This window comes from Carassius gibelio, chromosome A15 (genome assembly GCF_023724105.1).
Source record: "Carassius gibelio isolate Cgi1373 ecotype wild population from Czech Republic chromosome A15, carGib1.2-hapl.c, whole genome shotgun sequence".
Taxonomy (NCBI): domain Eukaryota; kingdom Metazoa; phylum Chordata; class Actinopteri; order Cypriniformes; family Cyprinidae; genus Carassius; species Carassius gibelio.
Window position 1 is genome coordinate 9,947,465 of NC_068385.1, and position 21,408 is coordinate 9,968,872.

The window sequence follows — 21,408 nt, forward strand, 5'->3', positions numbered from 1 at the left end:
CTGCCAACCTTTTGAGCTTTGATGTTTGTTTCAAGTTCAGCATGGGTAACTGCATTGCTTGATCTGCCTATTTTGGCTAGATATAGGCTTAGTCAAGGAATCAAACTAAAGTAAGAGTGGAAATTAAGCTATGATTCACATGATGTTAATCAATATCTTAGACTAAGAATTTTTATTTTAAAAAGTTAGGTTTTATGTAAGTGAAACCAGGAAGATGGTGACCTGCAACTACCTTGTGTACGTGACTTTGCAATCTAGAACACTACAATATTTGCATGAATATCAGTTTTCTGTATCTGAGGTCAGCAATATTTGTGTATTTTAGAGTACACAGGTATGTAAGTGACATCAGACTTGTTTGTTTTGCATCTGTCTCTTGTTTTAGATTTACTAATTCTTTCATGCTGTCACCATTGTGGTTTATGCAAAATCGGACATCAAATGAGAACAACAAAAGGCCCTATACATGGACCCAGACAAAATCTGATTTATGCAGGATTGAAATGGCATCCAAAAATCTACGCATTTCCTACACTGTGCGTGTTCATTTATTGAAATATTTTGCCTAATTTAAAGATGCCATTAAAAGCGAATAAAATTGTAGTACTCGGATCTCTATGTTTAGTTGTATTTAACTCCATGTCCCCAAAAAATTAGTACAGGAAATTGATTTTTAAAAAAGTATAAATTAGCTCATGTCATATTTGTAATTAATGAATGTTTAGGCTTATTTTGTCTTGTTGTTCTGTTACAAAAACAAAAGTACTAATATATATATATATATATATATATATATATATATATATATATATATATATATATATATATATAATTGCAAGAGTACAAGAACAAGGTCTGCAGCACATGGTTGACAGCTTGGGGCTTTATAGAGGGTCTGGACGGGGTTCAGTCTCTGATCTAATTTGAATCATAAGAATCCTGGCGGACCGATAACTATTCAAGTTTGGTTATGCAATGCTGTTTGGCTTCCCACCACCAGAGTTGGAATCGTCTGGGAGGGTCTTACATGACATCAGGCTTTTGTGTGTGTAGTATCCAAGACAAACACTAGAACACTCAGGTCAAGCTTACAAACCACCCCAAAACTTGGCACTCTTAATGCTGTGCCACACATGTCCTCAATTACACGGCATGTTAGGTAATCCTATGATGAGTATGATGTCATTATTTTACAATTTTCTCATATCTCATAGCTTTGTGTTTGTTTTCATTTGCCTTTTCCCACTGGCACCCCATGCAACAGCCTGACCCTGGATTACGTAACAATTGGCCTGCATTATTAGCACTGAAATATTTAGAGACTTCAAGGGGTGCAGGGGGATCTGCAGTACTCTCAGGAACATAAATATAAACTAAATGCTTTTTAATGCTGCCATGTACACTATTATTCAAAAGTTTGGCGTCTGTAAGTTTTATTTTTATTTCTTTTTAATAAAATGTATGTATTATGCTTACCAAAGCTGCATTTGTTTGATCAAAAATAATTTCTAAATTATTTGTCATATTATGGAGATATTATAACAATTTGAAAAAACTGTGTTCTATTTGAATATAGTTTAAGATGTAATTTATTCTTGTGATGGCAAAGCTGAATATTGAGCAACCATAACTTTATTCTTCAGTCTGCACGATCCTTCAGAAATCATTCTAATATGCGTATTTGGTGCTATTTCTTCTTATTATTAATGTTAAAAATGCTAAAAAAAGTTGTGCTGCTGAGTGACTTTACTGTCACTTTATTAATTTTTTTTTTTCAGAGAAAAAAACGCTTTTGAACAGGACATTTGTATGCCACTTTTTATAAATATGCAAATGGGTATCACCTTTGAGACTTTGTCATAAAATGATTCACAATCACTTGTAAACTATTTGTGGTCTGCATCTTGGCGGCATTTTAAACTGGACTTGGTCAAGCCTGTAAAACCAGTTGATGCGGTTAATTAATAAAAACATGATAAAAACAAATTAAATGTATTAAAATGTATAGCAAAAGTTGTAGCTGCTAAAGAGATTTCTGTATCTACGTGTCTGGAGTGTGGTTCATATTAGCAGGACTGTCATCGTTTGCATTTATGTTTTGTTTTTTGTTTTTTAATTGGACTATTAAGTCTTAGTAGGCCTGCAGCGCATTTGTTTTTTTTTTTTTTTTTTGGTGTGTGTGTTTTTTTCTTTTTATGGCACTATTCAGTCTTCACTGGCCTGCAATACATTTGTTTTGTGCACTGGCCTCATTCCAGCAGCTCAAATTAGTCTTGGGGCTGGAGAAGGGGGTGGTTTAGAGAGAAAGCAGGACATACAGACACCAGGAAACAGAACAGAAAATAGATCCAGCATATAGTGAAGAGTGCAGAGAAATTAAGGCCATGCACAGTCACAGCAGTGTGGCCCAACAGGTTCTTCTGGACCACGTACACATGTGTGTGTGTGTGTGTGCGTGTGTGTGTGTGTTTGATGACTATTTCTCACAGGGCTGGGCAAAGCAAGTTTATCCATGCCTGAGTTTCATTTAATTTCACCAAAGTTTCTTTCAAGGTCAGGTGTAAATATGTTATCTGGCAGAGCTATGGTGCTATATACCATTTAAAGAGTTGCATTTCTGCTGCATAATTTAGTGCAGACAGCCGTTTCCAGTGTGGTTAGCTTTGATAAAAATGTAGTTTTGACACATTGAGATGCACCACACATGTCCAAAGTGAATTGCAGTTTTTTTTTTTTTTTTTGCTAAGGAACATTAAAACGTTATGCATTTAGAATTCCTCTGATGTTTAGTCACAGGTTTACATTTATTGGCTTATATATTTTACAGCTGCTTTGAACTGTTTTTGCATTGATACCAGACTTTTCATTCATTTATAATCACATCTTTTGGTTTGTGTCCATTAGGTTGTGTCCACAAAATAGAAAAGACAAAAAGACTAATAGTATATATATATATATATATATATATATATATATATATATATATATATATATATATATATATATATATATACACATGTATTTTAATAAATGTAATACAATAAAAAAATTTTTTTAAAAATATGAAAATTATTCCGTAAATAAGTTAACTCACTGGCTCAAAATTCCAGCAACAACTACTATGTTGTGAAAAATACTTAATGTTACCGTAATAAAATTACTCCTACAGCAATATAAGATTTCGGTCATACCACCCACAGGATTTCCCATGTGGTTGACCATGTTTTAACGTAGGAGGAATTGGTATCAGACACATTCCCAGCTCCAAGTATAGGAAACAGCTGGCTCTTAAGAACACTGCGGTCCTGAAATGGGGGTAATCAAGGGAGCGTCCATAATCTTGAAAGGATTAGTGACCTTTTCCAGGACATTGAATGCGAGACGGCAGCCGTTGCCCAACAGGGACTTATAATTTTGTAAACACAACATGACAACAGCCACATCTCAAATTACCAGCCAAGAAAGCCCAATGGGAAAACTCTGATATAAACACAAAGTAGCTTACACAACCCAAGTGTGCTAACAGGCCAGAGTTGTTTTTTGATAAGGCCTCAGAAGTTATGTGCTGTCAGGAGAGCAAATGCAGTGGAATGCAGGCTGTGATGTGTTGTAACGTAAGGAGATGGGTGTGTTTAAACCATCTTTTGATGCCATCAGCTTTAAACACAGAGAACCTACGTCATGCATACACACGTGTGGTAGATCTGTCTTTAATTTAGATTTAAGTGTGTTTACATAAAATACACTTAGACATGTAGAATAGTGAGCTCTAAACAAGCAGTCCTAATGGGTTTTAGGAGTGTTCAACAGTTGACTAGTATCCCAATATTTATTCCTAGCTGTCCGACTTTGTTGATTTGTTGTCTCTGTAATGACTGATGTTAATTATCAAACTTGGACATCTTGTCTGGACTTCACTGTGAGGCAAACTAACCAGGTTTCTCCATCACTTGAATGTCTAAATGAAGTTTAATTGTCTACTAAAGGCTTTTATTGAGACACATTGGAATTGTAGTAGCATGTTTAGTGTACAGCACACCTTTGTTTTAAGTCTCCAAAGATGATGAAAAATATCCTTGAATAAAATTATATGATGGTATGACTCATCTTGTTGTGTGTAACATCTCACTCAGATATTTAGATGAGAGATTAACAGTGTTTTTTTTCCGTCTTGGGCCTTTTTAAACAAGATGGATTTTCCCATAGGTCTGGGTCAGGTCATTGCCTTTGACAAGGATACACAGAATAAATAGACCGAATCTTGTTATACGGGCCAACTATGTGATTTGAAAACAATGATCTTTCCCTTCTAATGAATAAGGAAGTATGTTTTGTTTTTGTTTTTTTACATGATCAATTATGTATTTTAAGTATTTAGTTCTGCCTGTAAATATTGGTGGCAGACCAAGTCACTCATCTTGATTTATATAACAGTGAATGTCTATGATCCTCCAAAAAACAACAATTAAAAAAAAAAAAAGAAAAAAGAAAAAAAACGTTATTATTTCATGGCTACATGTCCTGCAGTTACTCTCACTAAGGAATTATAATAGTAATTTCTTCATTAGGTCACATGATTAGTAAACAGCTAACTAAGATGTTGAATAGCAATTATATATGATTAAACAATCACTAGTTTACACATACATTTCACTGCCTTGAATTTATAAATTCAGTAATCTCTCTTTGGTTGGTTTTGTTCTGTATTCTCTTTCCTGATATAAAAATTGTAAAATATGATCTATACATTGAATTTTAAGAATGTTTACATTTAAAATGTTTAGCTATAGGATATTCTTTGTTCACGGTCCTAATCGGTTGTGACTTCAGAATCAAACCTAAAGTATTTGCTGATGTATGAGTCCTTATGATGCTATTTTTGCTTCAAAGCCTGCTGTTCATGTGCCCTTCCCACTTTGTGTGACAACAAAGGCATTGTTTGGATTGTGTGTTTACTTATATAAGACAGGCCATGGCTTAAATAATATAGTGTCTGAATACTTTCACCTGCAAGAACTATAATGTCTCCCTCCTATCTGAGAAGTCACTCAGACCTCAGTTGACCAAAGCCTTTGATTACAACATTGCTCAAGAGGGTCTTAAAGGGATAGTTCACCCCAAAAAATGTATATTTATGTTTATCTGCTTACCCCAAGGCATCTAAGATGTAGGTGACTTTGTTTCTTCAGTAGAACGCAAACCAAGATTTTTAACACAAACCGTTGTCTTATAATGTAAGTGGATGGAAATCACAGCTAAAACATAAAGTAAAAAAACATACACAAACAAAACAAAATGAAGCCCTGCAGCTCATGATGATACACTGATGTGCAAAGACACAAAACGGTCTGTCTGTGTAAGAAACTGAACAATATTTTTTGTCTTTTCCTCTGATTCGTGCAATGTCCAAACTGTTAGAACTCTCCTGAGCGCGTCCTCCTGTGATGGGTCGTTCTTGAACGATTAGTTCATTTTGAAGAATGAGTCGTCTTGGGGAATGATTCATTCAGTCGCGCATACGCAAAATTCTATAGGTTCTGTACTGGAATTAGTCTAGTAGTTCACCTGTTTCAAAAACTCAGCCTTTAGCCGGAAAGAGAATTGATTAGTTCATCTCTTGAGCCTTCTGGTTTTTGGATTCGTTCAGTCATCATGTGACAGACCCATAAGCTTTAACCTATGCAGTCTGAGCCGGAAAGATACTTAATAATAATAATAATTACCAACTCTTTATTATCTTTTGTTACAAAATTCAGTGAATGGAAAATAATGACAGAAATTCACACATTTATAAACTGTAAGAAGTAAAGCTACCATTTGAGACCAGAAACGAAGTAACTGTAAGAGTAAACAATAATTATTATAATGATGATGATGATGATAACTATGCACCCATTTGTAGGGAAGCTTGTAAATTAATTTCTCTATCCAATGCTGTGACGTCACGTGACAAAAGAACGAACGATAGGTTAATTGGTCTTTTTTTCTTACTTTTTTAAATTAAACAATACAAACATTAAAACATTAAAGCAATACACTTCAAATCCTAAAGACAAAAAAAAGGAATATACATAGATTTGTTGCCAGGGTAACTTCTTTTATACAGTCTAAGGTCAAATCTTATAGGGCTTTCACGTGATGAAGGAATGACTCAAACCCGATGATGACTCGACAGTTGAACTAATCAATTATTTTTCTGTCTCAGACTTTATAGATTAAAGCTTATAGGGCTGTCAAGTGGTGAAAGAATGACTCAAATCTGAAGACTTGTCAGATAAGAGGTGAGGTGAGCTAATCATAGACTGAATACCCAGGTAAACAATGAATTCATCTTTTCTGTTTCTAATAGCATTATAGTTTTGCATTGTTTGTAGTGTGATCAAGGTTTGCGTAAGTACTAGTAGACATGTTAGGGAAGTAACGCGTAACATTTTAATTATATTTTTATAAAAATGAACGACATTAACAAAATGGCTCAAAAAAAGATTTTCAATGTATTGCCATGAGCCACATATTTTTTTGTATGTTTTAGTTGTGATTCCCATCCATTTAGATTATAAGAGTGATAGACTGCAATGGTTTGAGTTAAAAATCTTGGTTTGTGTTCTACTGAAGAAACAAAGTCACCTACATCTTGGGTGCCCTGGGGGGAAGCAGATAAACATAAATATTTTTTTTTTTGATGAACTATCCCTTTAAGACCCTCTTGAGCAATGTTGTATTAATGTAAAGGTATTAATGTAAAATAGAAATGTGTTTTTTTATCTTTATCTTTTTGATCAACTTTTGATTTTAGTGTTACGTGTTTTGTCATATTCACCTATAAATTACAACATATACACTTCCTGGCTTTTTAAACCTGGCTTGCTACATTTATTTATTTTCCCCCTGTTCCACGTTCCTTTGAAACCTCAGCTATTTATAGAACCACTTGACTGCCCATAGAAAACAACTGTCTAATCTGAAGAATGCACTGAAGTGCACTCTAAACTCGTGATTTCGCAGCTGAAGTTGTATTCCCGCTCTGCGCTCTGTCGTTGCACGAGTGTCTAAAGTGTCGGCAGTCTGTGGAGTCCTGCAGTGGACCCATCCTGAAGCACATGTCAGCAGCTCCTCCTTCCCACTGTTCAAGCATTAGTGCGCCGCACCGCAGTCCTTAAATGCAGAGTGTGTGAGTGAAGCGGGTCGCTGTCTAATGCCAAAGAAAATGCGCTCTCTTTTTGTTTTTTTCTTATTTTTATTTTTTTTGTATTAGCTTTATACGTTTTCGTTTGATGTTTTGTGACTATTTAGAGGGCGGGTTTAAAAGAAACTGTTAACTTATTGAGATTGTTTTGTTTGTTTTTATTAAGCATTACGCTATTTTAAGGCTACGTTGGTATCCTTTTAAGGCCTTATGTACGGGTCAATATAAAACTATTTTAGCAGACTGGACAAAGCATTTATCACCCGATTTATTTATTTGGGGTAGCGTTTTATTACTTGGGAGAGTATGATGTCTGTCTGAGGGTATTCGGCTCTCTCGTCCTCCGTCATGACCCTGGATAGTGTGGCGGTCACAGAGAGCTTCTCTGTCCGGGGATTCTGCTCCTGCTGCGGCGCAAAAATCATGCCGTACTTCTCCGACAACGCAGTCGCCTCTCAAAACCAGATCAACCAGCTGTAAGTAAAGTTAAGCTGTCATTCACTGCATTCACGAGCACAGTGGTCATACATTACGCACTGAAGTCTTTATTAGTGTTGTTTGTTTTTATCACTGCACTGACGCTGATTATCAAGTCTCGAACTTTTCTCACGGATGCAATTGGTGACGGTAAATACATTTGAAATAGTTTTCGTCACACCTGGAAGCAGAAGTGGACATTTCTCAAGTATTTGTGACGTAACTGTGTGTGTTGTCAAAGATGACGGGAGAGGGATGTGATTCACCAATCTGTTGACGAGGTAAATTAATTGATGATTCATTATATAACCGTGTCACATTTATTTCCAATAAGCATGGGGAAAAGTCATGGATATATTATGATTGTGTCTCTAGTAGGTTTTTGAGGAAATCAACATAAGTAGAGGCACTCTGAAATGGCGTGTTTTGGTTGTAGTAGGTGATGTTGGGGGTTTTATGTTTGTATAATTAATATTTAATAATTAATATGCAAACTAAAACACTACCGTTTAAAAGTTCAGTATTTAAAGTATTTAAAATTCTCATACTCACCAAGGATCCATTTTTGGGGTGGCGAAAAATATTTTTTAGCAGACTTTTTCCAGTCTTCAGCGTTACATGATCCTTCGGAAGTCATCCTAATTTGCTGATTTGGTGTTACAGAATGTGTTTTTTATTATTATCAGTGTTGAAAATAGTTTTCTGCTTTGTATTTTTGAGGAAACAGTTTGTCCGGGATTCTTCGATAAATAGAAAGTTTTTAAAAAACTGCATTTATTGGAAATAGAAGTTTTTGTTACAGTGTCTTTATTGTCTCTTTTGATCAATTTGATGAATTTTTTTTTTAATTCTTTATTTTAAACTCCCCAAAATAGTGTATAATTTAATTGCAGTTAAATGTTTGATGAAAAATGTCCATGTCAGTGTTAGCTTCACAAAGTAGTTTTATTTATCCTCAAAATATTTTCAGATATTTTTTTTATTTGTTAAACTTGAATGCATCCAGATAGAGATCAAGATCAGATCATGTCACTTTACAGTTCAGATTATTTGATGTAAAGTGTAAATGTTCTCCAAGTTGCTTTCAAGTTCTGATGGATATCAGTGCGAGTCAGGAAGTGGTTTGATATGTGCCAAAGATGTGACTTGTAAATGCATCAAATTGTTCAGGCTATACAGAAGTTCAGAAACTCCAAAGAAAATGAAGTACATAATGCAACAACCGATTGTATTCATTGAGGTAGTTTTGCAGAACTTGGTGAGCTGTGTCAGCTTCTGGTAAATTATGCTGTCCGGCATTATAGCTTTATCAAAAAAGTGAACTCAGTTAAATTTGCATATTGTTTGGGGATTGTAGATATTATATCTTTTACAGACATTTATGTGGCCTTTTGTAAGAGTGATGTATGCAACCCATCAAATAGCAATCATTCAAGATGCGTAAAATGTCCAAATGTAAATATCTTAAAGGGATAGAAAGAGATGTGAAAGCTTTTAATTTGTGACACCTTTCTATTCTGGACGTTTTTATTTATTTTTTTTATTTGGCAAGATTCCAGCAGTAATTATGAAAATTTGATGGTGGATCTCACAACAAACCTAACGGTTGCTAAACTGAGCTCTTACATCAATAGCTGAATTTGATTTGAATGAGATTTTCTCATGTTTGCATGTTGTTTTGTGTTTGTGCTATTTTTAACACTGCTAGCCTGACACTGTATTTTTGACCACCACTTTTACATATTTCTGAGACCTCAGACCGCTTGAAACCGCAGAATGAACTGTACTGAATGAATTGCTGTACACTCAGGCAGAGTGTGAAATCTTTACAGTCAGGCCTAAACTCCGATCCATTGGTTTCTTTTATGTTTCAGTGCATAGAACAGAGATACGTGGCTTTGTTTTTAGACTGACTTTGCAGTCACCTGACATTTGTCAGTAGTGTTATTGCATTATCTGTTTTCCTCCTTATGCAGCAGAATCAATACTGATGTTATTTATACTCGCTTCTAGGAAAGACTATCACTGGGGTGGAGTTTTTGTTTTATCTTGCAGACATTAGGCGTGAGGAACTTGAATCCACGTGAATCCACGTCATTGTTCATTTACTTTGATGTGTCAGATGATTCCTGATGGGAATCCCCTGATATAAAACCTCCATTATTCCTCATACACTGCCAAGGCAAACAAAGCTTGGATTAGCTCTGTGTTTGTCAGCAAGTTTTAATGATTAACCTGGTAAATTACAGGTGTGATGTACTGGGAGGAAGTTGACTAGTGTGTGGAAACATGCAGTGAGAAACACAAGTTGCCTTTCCTTAAAACACCCAGTGACGTAGAGAATTTGAACAACTTCCAAGTACTGTTAAATATGCCCTTGATTGGATTAAGAATTGGCATTGTCATGGGGAAGTCTGATATATTTGAAATATAGGGCGTAATAGGTTTTGTAAAATTGCTTCCTCCTAATTCTTAGAAATGGTGTGGAAACGTCAAAAAACTAAGATGATGCTAAAGATGTCCAAATATTTTTTTAAGCAATAAGAGCATAAATCCCATGTTCTTTGAGAGTGAGAACTAGGCTGCATAAACTATTTTCTAAAATTTTAAAAATAGCATAACATAAATAGCTAGTTTTAAACACATCTATTGTTTATGGCTAGAAATCATAATATTGGAGTTATACAGACAGCACTTTCTCATAAACCAAATTGACTTCATTTCTACTAACCTAATCTTATTTGCACTATTAGTGTAGAGGGTGCCGAAACACACTTTTAACTAAACATATTGCTCAAACTGAATATACAGTCTTACACACGAAAATGTTGAAATATAATTTTTCACAGTTCAAAAAGTGGTCTCTTTGCAGACATTTCTTCTCTGCTTTGCCCCTTTGCCAGAACCCCCTCCTCTCTTCCTCAGTATTGCCAGCATGACTTCAGTTGGTCACCCATGTGGACCAATCAGAATGCAGGACTGTGAACCGGAATAGTGCCTCCCCGTCTCGCATCATTTCAAAAATCAGTTTTGCTCTAGTGTTTGATTGTCCTCATTCAGGTTTTCCAAACCTGCCTCTATTTTCATCTCTCCTTTTAGTCTATTTATGCCTGTATGTCTCTGTATTTGTGGCAAGGGGCCTAACTAGCATCTCAGAAGTTGACCGAACGCCATCTCCTGCTCTCGCTCTGAATCTCTGTCAGGCCTGAACTCATAAGGCCTTCAGCCCGGGTCTATATATATCCCTCCACTAGTGAAAGAGAGACTAATATGGCCAGGGACAGGTGGGGGTCAGGCATCTTTCAGCATGTTGCACTGCTCTCAGCGGTCCCTTGCATAGTGATGATTGGGTCTGTGCCCTAACAAGTACTGTCCAGCGCTTCATGCCAAAAGATGACCCTCCCATCCTCTTTTCATTCTCTCTCCCTAGATGAGTGGTGGCAGGTCATCTGTTTCCTCTGTCTGACCCATATGGATTCTCTTCTTCTTTTCTCCCTTGTGTGAATGCGTTTGCCCTTCCTTGGTGAAATGCAAGTGGGTGGAAATTGCATTGTGTGGCCTCAGTGCCCTCTCTGTTCCCTTTCACAGGATATTGCGCAACTTGTTCTGCGAAAACCTGCCCAGCGCAGCTTTCCAGCTCATATTCTTGACATGACTAAGCTTTTGGAGTTTAGGAAACAGCGATCTGCATTTTAAACTGCATTATCTCGATCAGTATATTAATAATTAACCTGAAGTACTTGTCTTAAATGTTATACTCCATCTCAAACCATTTCTTTTTTTTTATAAAACATGAAGATTTTCTGAACAAGCATTAATGTAGAGATTTCATGGAATATTTTTACTTTTTAAAATTAATTTGGAACACCACAGGACCAAATTTATATTTTAACTTCTTTACATGTAAACTACCGGAGACAGTCAATAATCTTTATCACACCTTGATGTTGTAATCAAGCAATTTGCATGCTTTCTACTATCTTGCAAAAAGTAACAAAGTTTCATCCCAATGCTCTTTCAGCTGTCATGTTTGGCTACATGAGATGGTATACAGTAGCCACCAACACTGTTCAAATCCATCAGCATACATTCACTCTGCTGTTTATTTTTAGGTTTGTAAAATTAGCCACTAACCTGTATCAGCCTGCAGCTAATATCCCCTCATGTACTGATAGAAGCGCAAACTGCAGAGCATGAAGAACTTTAACAGAACAAAATTAACATTTTATCACACCTGCAATAGCAAGTGTGCATCATGTGCTGGTCATGAAACTATATTTTGCATTTTGCACAAAATATAATCTACTGTTCAAAAGTTTAAAGTCTGTGCTTTAAAATAAGACTTTAAAATGTGATTTATTAATGTGAAGGCAAAGCTGAATTTCAGCAGCCGTTGCTAAAGTCTATGATCTTTCAGAAATCATTCTAATAAGATTTGGTGCTCAAGAAACATTTCTTATGAATGTTTGCATTTTGTGCTTAACAAGTGTTAGTTTTGGACCCTGGGTCTGACTAAAAGAGAAAGGCCATGAGATAGACAGGAGACAAAACTGAGACTAGAGGGGGAGGAAACAGCTGGGTCAGGGGTGACTGGGATGTGGGAAATGAGCTCAGCTGAGCCCGATGTTTTTTTTTTTTTTTTCTCTTTGTGTTTTTATTCGGGGTGTGACTGCCCTGGGCTTCTTGCCTTCCCTCAATTCTGCAATCCTTCCTCCCCCAAAATTCTGAGACCGAGAGCTTGTTTCCGCAGAATTACCCAGATTCCTCAGAAGTTCCTCCGAGGGTACTTTTCGGAGTCAGACGTGGAAAGTCCGAAGCCTTTGGTATGTGATACAGGAGCAGCAGTTTATGAGCGGGACCTCGGGTCACTGTAATTGTTGAGTTGAAGGAGGTGCTTCGTAACGACAGCTGTTACAGGTCAAATGTTCCCCGCTCTGTTACCGAGCCTCTGCCGGGCAGAGGCCACAGTCATGCCGAAAAACAACAGCGTCTCCATAGTGATTTCTGGGAACAATCTCTCTCGCACGCAGCATGAAGCCCTTCACATATTTTATGTCACTTTGAGGTTTGAGATTGATCCTCTTGATGTTCTGAGAGCGCAAGTGCTCAAACGCGTATGTGAATGCTTGGTGGTCCTTTATCCCAAGTTGGCGAGCATTTCTTTTTACATTACATTTCAAGATCTAAATGTTGACCATTTAACTACATTTTCTATTTTAGTATAATATGTATAATAATATTCTTTTCTCTCTATTGTTGTTTTTGTCAACAGGATCAGCGAGAACTTCCTGACGGTCGAAGGTACCGCCCTCTTCCTCCCGCGGGGAAATGGCTCCTCCCCTTCATCAGCACCCCGCATCACACAGCGGCAGAACAAACACACAGGTATGAAACGGCACGAAAGGTTCTCTTGACACAATCATTTTGTGATTCTCCAGCTGTCAGATGCACCTCGATAAAATGTTTATATGGAATCTGTTATGGAATCTGTCTCCGTTGTTTTCAGTTTTGCTTTGAGCTGTACCATATGGCAATGTGTATGACTGGCCTAGATATGAATATTTTTGCGCATGCATTTGCATTCATGTTGATAGACCTACTGCTGTGTCTGCAGATAGACAGCATTGATTTCATTATGAGACCCATATGAATGCATTATGAATATGCCCTAGGAACTGTCAGTCTTTTATAATAGTAAATATTTTATTAATCTTTTCTAGTCTTTAATCTTTTTTTTTTATGAACAAAAATATATATTGATGTAAAATGTTGACGAAGCATATGTCTGGTGTGGGAGGAAGTGAAATTGACCTTTGAGGAATTAAACTGTAGTATGCAAATGTCACTGCATTATTATCTGGGAGGTTCATGGTTGTTAATGGCTCCTTCACAGGTGACCTCCAGCAGCATTTGCAGACCATGTTGACCCTGCTGCGCCCAGAGGACACCATCCGCCTGGTAACTACTACTATTCCAACCTAATTAATCAAAACACAAGTCATGATCAGAATGCTGATCGTGTCTCTGTCACAGGCCGTCCGGTTAGAGAGTGCTTACGCCCTGCGGACACGGTACATGGTCATCGTCTCCACAAACGGTAGACAGGACACTGAAGAAAGTGTGGTTTTGGGAATAGACTTTACCAATTCAGACAGGTCAGTATAATGCAGATGCTCTGATACATTAATTTAGCATTTGCTGCTCTAGAAAGTGGTGCTCATAACATGTGATCATGTGTTTACTGCAGCACTTGCACAGTTGGGCTGGTTTTACCCTTGTGGAGCGATACGCTTATACACTTGGATGGAGACGGGTGAGGCATAACATGCACACACAAACTAAGTTCTGCATTTTTAAACAACTTGTACTTTAAGTACTGAGTGGGAGATTGATAAAGTATTCAGACTGAACGTGTTGTGTTCCTCTCATTAGTGGCTTCAGTGTGTCCACTGTTAACCGAGTCCATGTATTCAAACCGGTCTCTGTGCAGGCCATGTGGTAAGTGCCAGTAAAGACAGCTTTTTTCACATTCAATCACATTCACATTTTTTTTTTTTACATGGTGTTAATGTATTTTCTCTCTCGCACATGCTCATAGGTCAGCCTTGCAGTCCTTGCATAAGGTTTGCGAGGTGGCCCGATGTCATTACTACTACCCTGGCAGTCTATTCCTGACCTGGGTCAGTTACTATCAGAGCCGTGTGACTTCCGACCAGCACTGCATCAATGAGTGGAACGCCATGCGAGACGTGCAGTCCCACCGTGCAGACTCGCCTGTGCTGTTCACCGATGTGTGAGTAACATATAATATATACCACTGTTCAGTAAGCTTGCTTAATAAAATATTATTGTTTTATTACATTTTTGATCAGATAAATGTAGCCTTTGTGAGCTTATGGGACTTTCTTCAAAAATATAAGAAACATACCAATCCCAGTTCTCACTTTTTTTATTTTGCTTGGGTATTATGGGCGAATGGGTCAATGTCCTCATGAAGCAAGGGTGTTGTTATTGTGCTTTTTGAATTTAGGGCCAAGCTGATGTTTACAAAGCGTGAGTTCTCATGTAGTCAATAGTGGTGAAGTGCAGTGTTTGGGTTGTAAATCAGTCCTTGTTTTTGGAAAAGTGAGACACGTGCATGTACACACAGTCAAGCGGCTGTCTGATGCAAGCTCAAAGTTCAATCGTATAGGCCAAGAGGGAAAGTTTTCGGTGGAGCAAGTTAAGGAGGCATGGTGTTCTTCTGAATAAGATCGAAATGTTGTTGCCAAATTGATGAGATGAACGCTAACTTCTTAGATCAACTGTGGTCTGATATTGTAATCTTTCTAAGATGTTGCCTGAACTGAAGTGGGGAATTTCCCCACAGTTGGAGGAATTTCCACGTGCATGTGTTTTTAAAATGCATGACTATGCATGCTTGCTTTTTATTGTTCCATGCTGAGATTTGTTTACAGTCGGAAAAATTGGCGGGACAGATAGGTAGAGTGACTGACCGATGGAAACAGGTGGCCTGAGAAGGGTAGTGAAAATTGTCGACCTAGTAGATACTTTGTGACCCAGAAACAGGGCTACTATGTTGAGCCATAGAGAGAATATTTTCCTCGAGAGGTGAGAGGGTAGTGAAGCTGATCTATTCTTTTTAGACATCCTGTGAACCTACGGTGCCCACTGAATGCATTTGAATTAAGTTAACTGACACAGTGAAGGTAACGAGTTCTTCATAACTTTTTATGATTTAGTATAGGCACTTTACTTTGATATGCATAGGAATATGATGGGATTGTATCTCCATCAAAGTGGCATATGTAAACATGTTTAACTTTCCAACATAGGGGCTTTTCATCCCTCGGATTGTCAAACCCGTTTCCCTCATGCACACAGCCACCAGCTGAAGGTCTTGACCTACATCAGCAGTGTTTTTAAGGTTACTGATAGTGATTAAGAACACATTGCAGTCCTCTGGGAGCCAATCAGTGCTTGAGTTTTTATCATTGAAGAGACAAGCCTAGGGATGACGCACATTTACCATTTTCACATACTGCAACTGAACTGGGATTTGATTTCTAATTGTTTGTTTAAATCAAACAAAGGCTTTGTTTTGAGGTTTCTGTTTTTTTGTGAAGCCTAAATCGAACAATACCACACAGGTATACAAAGAATCATTCTAAGTGAGACGCACCTTACATTGATTTATGATTCCGGGTTTCGTGTATACAGGCCAACCGAGAGAGAGCGCACAGAGAGACTGATTAAGACCCGTTTGAGAGAGATCATGATGCAGAAGGACCTGGAAAACGTCACTTCAAAAGAGGTACAAACATCCAGTGTGCATATTGTGTTCAAGTCAAGAAGATAGCTTCAGTACAACCCAACAAAATCTTAAAGTCTTAAATAATGGCGGTCAATCTTAAGGTTCACATCAAAAACTGGTAACATACTGGATAATAACTTTTCAGATTCGGACGGAGCTGGAGATACAGATGGCTTGCAACCTGCGAGAGTACAAGGAGTTCATCGATAATGAGATGATCGTCATCCTGGGCCAGATGGACAGCCCCACAGAGATCTTTGACCACCTCTACCTGGTAGGTCTCCCACCCTGTTGTCTATACTCTTCACTGATGAGAACTATTCAACTATGTCTTTAGGACTTGGTTGTTCAGTTCTGCTCCTGGAGGACCACTAGCATGCAGAGATTAGTTAATAACCCCAGTTAAACATAGCTGAACCAGATGTCTTCCGGCATACTAGGAACTTTTATTCAGGTTTCTTGGATCAAGTTGGAGCTAATCTCTGCAGGACATCCCTGCTTCAGGAGTATCAACCATAACACTTGATTTCGGTTTGTGTTCCCAGGGTTCAGAGTGGAATGCCTCAAATCTTGAGGAGCTCCAAAACAGTGGGTAGGTGATACTGTTATTCCAGGCCTCTCTTTTTAAACGAATACATCCACTCGGCTGCATGCAGTCATTGTTAATTTTACCACCCCCACTTCCTCAGAGTTCGCTACATCCTGAATGTGACGCGGGAGATTGATAATTTCTTCCCCGGGCTTTTCGAGTACCACAACATCCGAGTGTATGACGAGGAAGCCACAAACCTCTTGGAGTATTGGAATGACACCTACAAGTTCATTTCCAAAGCCAAGTAAGTAGAAAGACTGCTTCTGAAGTTCTGGTGCTTTTGACATTCCGATCCATGCCGCCGCTTTTCTGTGGAAGTGTGCTTTAAAGAATCCCTTGTCATCCAGGAAAGCTGGGGTGAAGTGTCTGGTGCACTGCAAGATGGGAGTGAGTCGTTCTGCCTCCACTGTGATTGCATATGCTATGAAGGAGTACGGCTGGGACCTGGAGAGAGCTCTTGACCATGTGAAGGAACGGCGCTCTGTCACCAAACCAAACCCATCCTTCATGAAGCAGCTTGAAGAGTACCAGGGTATCCTGCTAGCCAGGTATGGGCCACCTTTGGTCAGAATGCTTATTTGAAATTCTCTTTATCTCACACACCCTTACCTGTTTAGCCAAATAATAGCCTCACTGACACACATTGACTTTAGGATTACATGCAGTATTTTTTCTCTAAAAAGAAGGTCAGCAGAGAGCCAGGTTGAAGTTTAGATTAAGTAAAGGCTCTTGTATTTTGACTCAATGGCGTTGAGTTTCGTTGCCATTGTTATCTTATATATATATATTATGCAAGTCTCTCCACATTCCTTTTGTTGTGCAGCTTTTATTGTCATACTTGCTTTTGTGTTTGCATGCCCATTCACACACCCTGAACTATTTTGTATGTTTAAAAGATCGGTCACCACCCTCAGTGATTCAGGCGACCTGTTTCTATCACATCAATGAAAGATGCTCATCTGACACTGTCGTCTCTTTCTTTCTTTCTTTCTCTTTTGCTTGCTAATTCTTTCAGCAAACAGAGGCATAACAAGCTGTGGCGTTCCCACTCAGACAGCGATCTTTCAGAGGGTCACAAGCCGCTATGCAAGGCTCCACGCTCGCTGGACAGCTCAGAACCTCACAACAACTACGGTCCTCCTACCATTCAGCAGATACTGGACATTGCTGTGCTTGAGTCCTTTACCAATCCACAGCCTGATAAGAGCAACAGTCACACCAAATTGGGTGATTTGCCCTCTAAGCTGGAACATCAAGACCCTGTCCTCCCACCTCGTCCCAGACAACGAGTGGCCACAGTGGTGCCTGAGCAGAATATAGTGAAGAACTCTCGCTTGAACATCGCGGTGAGCGAGCCTGTTGCTCGTCGCCATCCTCCTCCAACTCTACACATCCTCGCTCCTTCTCTTTCACCAGAGAAGGGAGAGGGTGATCCAACTTCAGACCTCAACGCCCAGTCATCTCACCATGTGCCTGAGCCAAAAACAGACTGTGTTGAATTGTCCCTGAACACACCTGATCAAAATGACTCTTATCAAGTGTCACAAAGTTTAGAACTTTGTCTGGAAGGTGCTCTCAGTAAAGATGAAGGGAATCTGCCGCCTTCAAGCACGCCCGAGGCTGACAGCCCCTCAGGAGCCCCTGCGGTACCCAGGCTGGACTCCAGTGATGATAACAACAACCCCAGGACTGCAGATCTGAGAACAACAGATGACTTTGTGGATGCTGGCACATCCTGCCTTAGCACAGATAGCACTGACTTCTTTAGCACCAGAGAGAAATTCCTCTGCCTGTCTCAGGATAGTCCGCCTCGCTCTGAAACAGCCGCTGTCTTGCCACCTCAATCCAGATGCACCCCACCCTTGGATGATTCCAGTGAGGCAGCTGATGAGGTAAGAGTTGGCACTCACTTCAGAGATCATTGCACTTCCTGATTGGTCATGTCCAAAGATAAATAATAAAACATGAATGGGAAAGACTCATTTATTAATCAGTAAATGATACAGGAAGTATAGGCAAGTGACACCAGTACAAAACTGCCTCCTGTTGGTTAAACATAGAATTGCACTTAAAGGGACAGTTCAAAAATGACATTTTTGTTGTAATTTACTCAACCCTCATTTTATTTAAAACCTGACAAAAACACTGACTGACTTCTGTGGAACACAAAAGAACAACATTTGGGCTTTACAAAATAAAGCACAAATAAACTACTTTAATTCTCTGAAACTTTGTGTGAGGATTGACCCAAATTTGCAAAAATGCAAAGCATTTTCATTTTGGGATGAACTATTCCTTTAATGTGGCAACATTTACTTTAAAGTGGTAAGCTCTCTTTATTGAGAATGAAATGGAACAATGCAGTTACCTCTTGTAATTAATATTTCTGTGTTTCTCCTTCCTAGTGTCACACCCACTCAGAGACCAATAGAGATGTAGTGCTCCACCTCCCTCACAATGACAACAGTGTGTGTGTGCGTCATATAGTTACTGAACTGGAATCCATATCACACACCTGCCGTCCTCCACTGGCACGCACGTCCCCTCAATCTGCTACACTGGACGGGGTGGATGAGGAATTGGCTTCAGTTACTAATTCTCCCACCGACAGACCCTCAGGATCTGTGCGCCGGGCCACCGAGCAGTTGGAGCTTATACTACGTCAGGGTCAAGAGGTTCCTTGCTCTGCGTCTCCTCCTCCTTCCCCGTGTTTGGACTGTTCAGAACCACAATCTTACTCCAGTAAGCCAGAGAGCCCTGCAGCTCTGACCTGTACTGATCCCCAAAAAACTACAGATGGAACAGTAGATGACACCAAAGTGCTTGATGATGAGGATTCTGGTATAATCCCTGATTCTTCCTTCTCGGTCTGTCTTGAAGAGAGTGTTTCAGTGGAGGCCGACCAGATCACTTTGAACCCCACTCCTGAGCCCAGCTCTGGTTCTTCTTCTCTGTTGTGGCTAGAAGGTGTGACCGAACTGGAGACGGATGTAGACGACCCATTGAGGCCCCATGTCCGACTGACATGTAGCAATGAGGACTTGCAGAAAATCCAGGAGACTCTCAGGGAGATCCAGGCATTTTTATACGAGGCTGGAGGATTGGGGTTGTGCAGTGGACAAGTGGAGGAGAACCAGTTACATGAAGACAAGGAGGACTCAATAGATGGGGAGCAGCACACAGAACCAAAAGCACCTGCGATGTGGCAGAGAGCCATGGAAATTGAGACCCGAATTAGACTGGCTGGTCTCACCCCTCCTTCGCTCATGAAACGCTCTGCCTCACTAGCTAAACTAGACCAGCTAGAGCTGTGTACTAATGACTTGAGCAACTGGGACTTCCACCCGGCTACCAATGGGTTTCATCAACCCTCCTTGCCACTGACCCACAGCAATGATGATGCCCATAAAAAGCAGCGCGTTCTACCTCAGAACCCTTCTGCCCCTGATTCCACCGTTCATTTGATGGAGGTGGGCAGGACTGAAGGCTCAGCCCACCTCTCAACCTCATGCCCACAGCCAAGTCAAGTGGGTGGAGCCAGTCCCCCTGAACATACCCCAATCGAGCCCACCGTTTCGGTGTCCACGCGACAGCAACAACATGTGAAGACTCACCCCGCTCGTCGTTTCCGCAAAGCGTTGGACAAGAAAAAGACAATCACTGTTTTGTATAACACCATGTGACAATGAACTTTTCACACGCTGATTTTTGTCGGCATGAAGGACTATCTCCGACTACAACCAATTCAAGTTTCATTCAGTGAAGTCTAAGCTAAATCTGTATGCTACTGTAGGTGTGAATGAGTGAATATATGTCAGATTTGTGTTCAAAATCTTTCAGGTAGCAACTCGGACAAGGGGGCTGTTTCATAAAACATGCACTTTACTCTCTTGTTTCTCTTTTTTATAGTTATTGTTTTGTTTTTTAGATAGCATTTGTATTTTAATATTTTTGCACTGGTTTGAATGGTAGAGTTGACTGTATGTCTGACAGCATGTGGAGTCATGATTCTGTTTGAAACCAAGCTAAACTTGTTGGTAAACTTTTTTTTTTTAATCTTGTGCTTTAGCTGTGACTATTATAAAATAAAACGGCACTATTTTAATTGTTTTGTCAAAGTAATTCATTCTGTAGACAGGTTAATGCATCAATTATCTAAATACATTTTCATGATTTAATAAATTTTTAAGATTAAGATGTACATTTTACAAGGTATTTTAGCAGTGATGGTAATTGGTATTAATATTGTATTTTTTGTTTATTATAATCTGAGCTAGATCGAACTGACCTTTTCTCTTTCAGTGAAATGTGCTGTTTGTATAATAGCGCCTCTATGTGGCGAGAAGCAGTACTGCAGTATGGTGTAATGCGGTGTTCTATGCACTACATGCGTGCCTTTTAAGCATAATTGTAAAATATTCAGACATTTCTTGTAATTGAAGTGATTTAAAAAGGTTTATAATGTTTAACCGAGCCAAGTTAAGGGGATGCAAAAAAAAAGGCCCGTAAAATAACTTTTAACATCTTTTTGTGGCCATTATATTGCATTTCGGTTTACTTTGCACAGCCTTGATGCATATTAGAGAAACAGTAGTGAGAGACTAAGTGTAGTCGGCTTCACAAGGACCCATTTTTAACTCCAATCTGAGACCAGTGACTCTTATGTATGAATATTCTCATCACAGTTCCTGCACAGACTGACTGATTAAAATTATTAACTGGGGTTGATCGTCACATAGTCAGTGCTTCCTCTATATTACAAAAGGTACTTTTAAAAAATACCATGGTACATGCATTTTGTTGCACGACCTACATTTTTAAAACCACAATCTTAAAAAG

At 38.9% G+C, this 21,408-nt stretch overlaps 1 protein-coding gene across 1 annotated transcript; it reads left to right on the top strand.

The window, feature by feature from the left end:
- The first annotated feature begins 7,134 nt into the window (after nt 1–7,134).
- On the top strand, nt 7,135–20,674 carry LOC128029151 (protein phosphatase Slingshot homolog 2). Its single transcript, XM_052616734.1, has 14 exons — nt 7,135–7,662; nt 12,936–13,048; nt 13,557–13,621; nt 13,697–13,818; nt 13,911–13,976; nt 14,096–14,161; nt 14,262–14,456; nt 15,884–15,977; nt 16,123–16,251; nt 16,523–16,569; nt 16,667–16,813; nt 16,917–17,117; nt 17,585–18,461; nt 18,975–20,674. The coding sequence occupies exons 1-14, from the start codon at nt 7,535–7,537 to the stop codon at nt 20,250–20,252; spliced, it is 3,528 nt and encodes a 1,175-aa protein (XP_052472694.1). The 5' UTR covers nt 7,135–7,534; the 3' UTR covers nt 20,253–20,674.
- The last annotated feature ends 734 nt before the right edge of the window (nt 20,675–21,408 follow it).

Excerpts from the sequence above, each read along its gene's own strand:
- LOC128029151 (XM_052616734.1), top strand. The coding sequence starts at position 7,535 with ATGACCCTGGATAGTGTGGCGGTCACAGAGAGCTTCTCTGTCCGGGGA. Across the intron at positions 13,622-13,696 it reads CAGAGGACACCATCCGCCTG|GCCGTCCGGTTAGAGAGTGC; the intron begins GTAACTACTACT and ends TCTCTGTCACAG. Across the intron at positions 15,978-16,122 it reads AAAACGTCACTTCAAAAGAG|ATTCGGACGGAGCTGGAGAT; the intron begins GTACAAACATCC and ends ATAACTTTTCAG.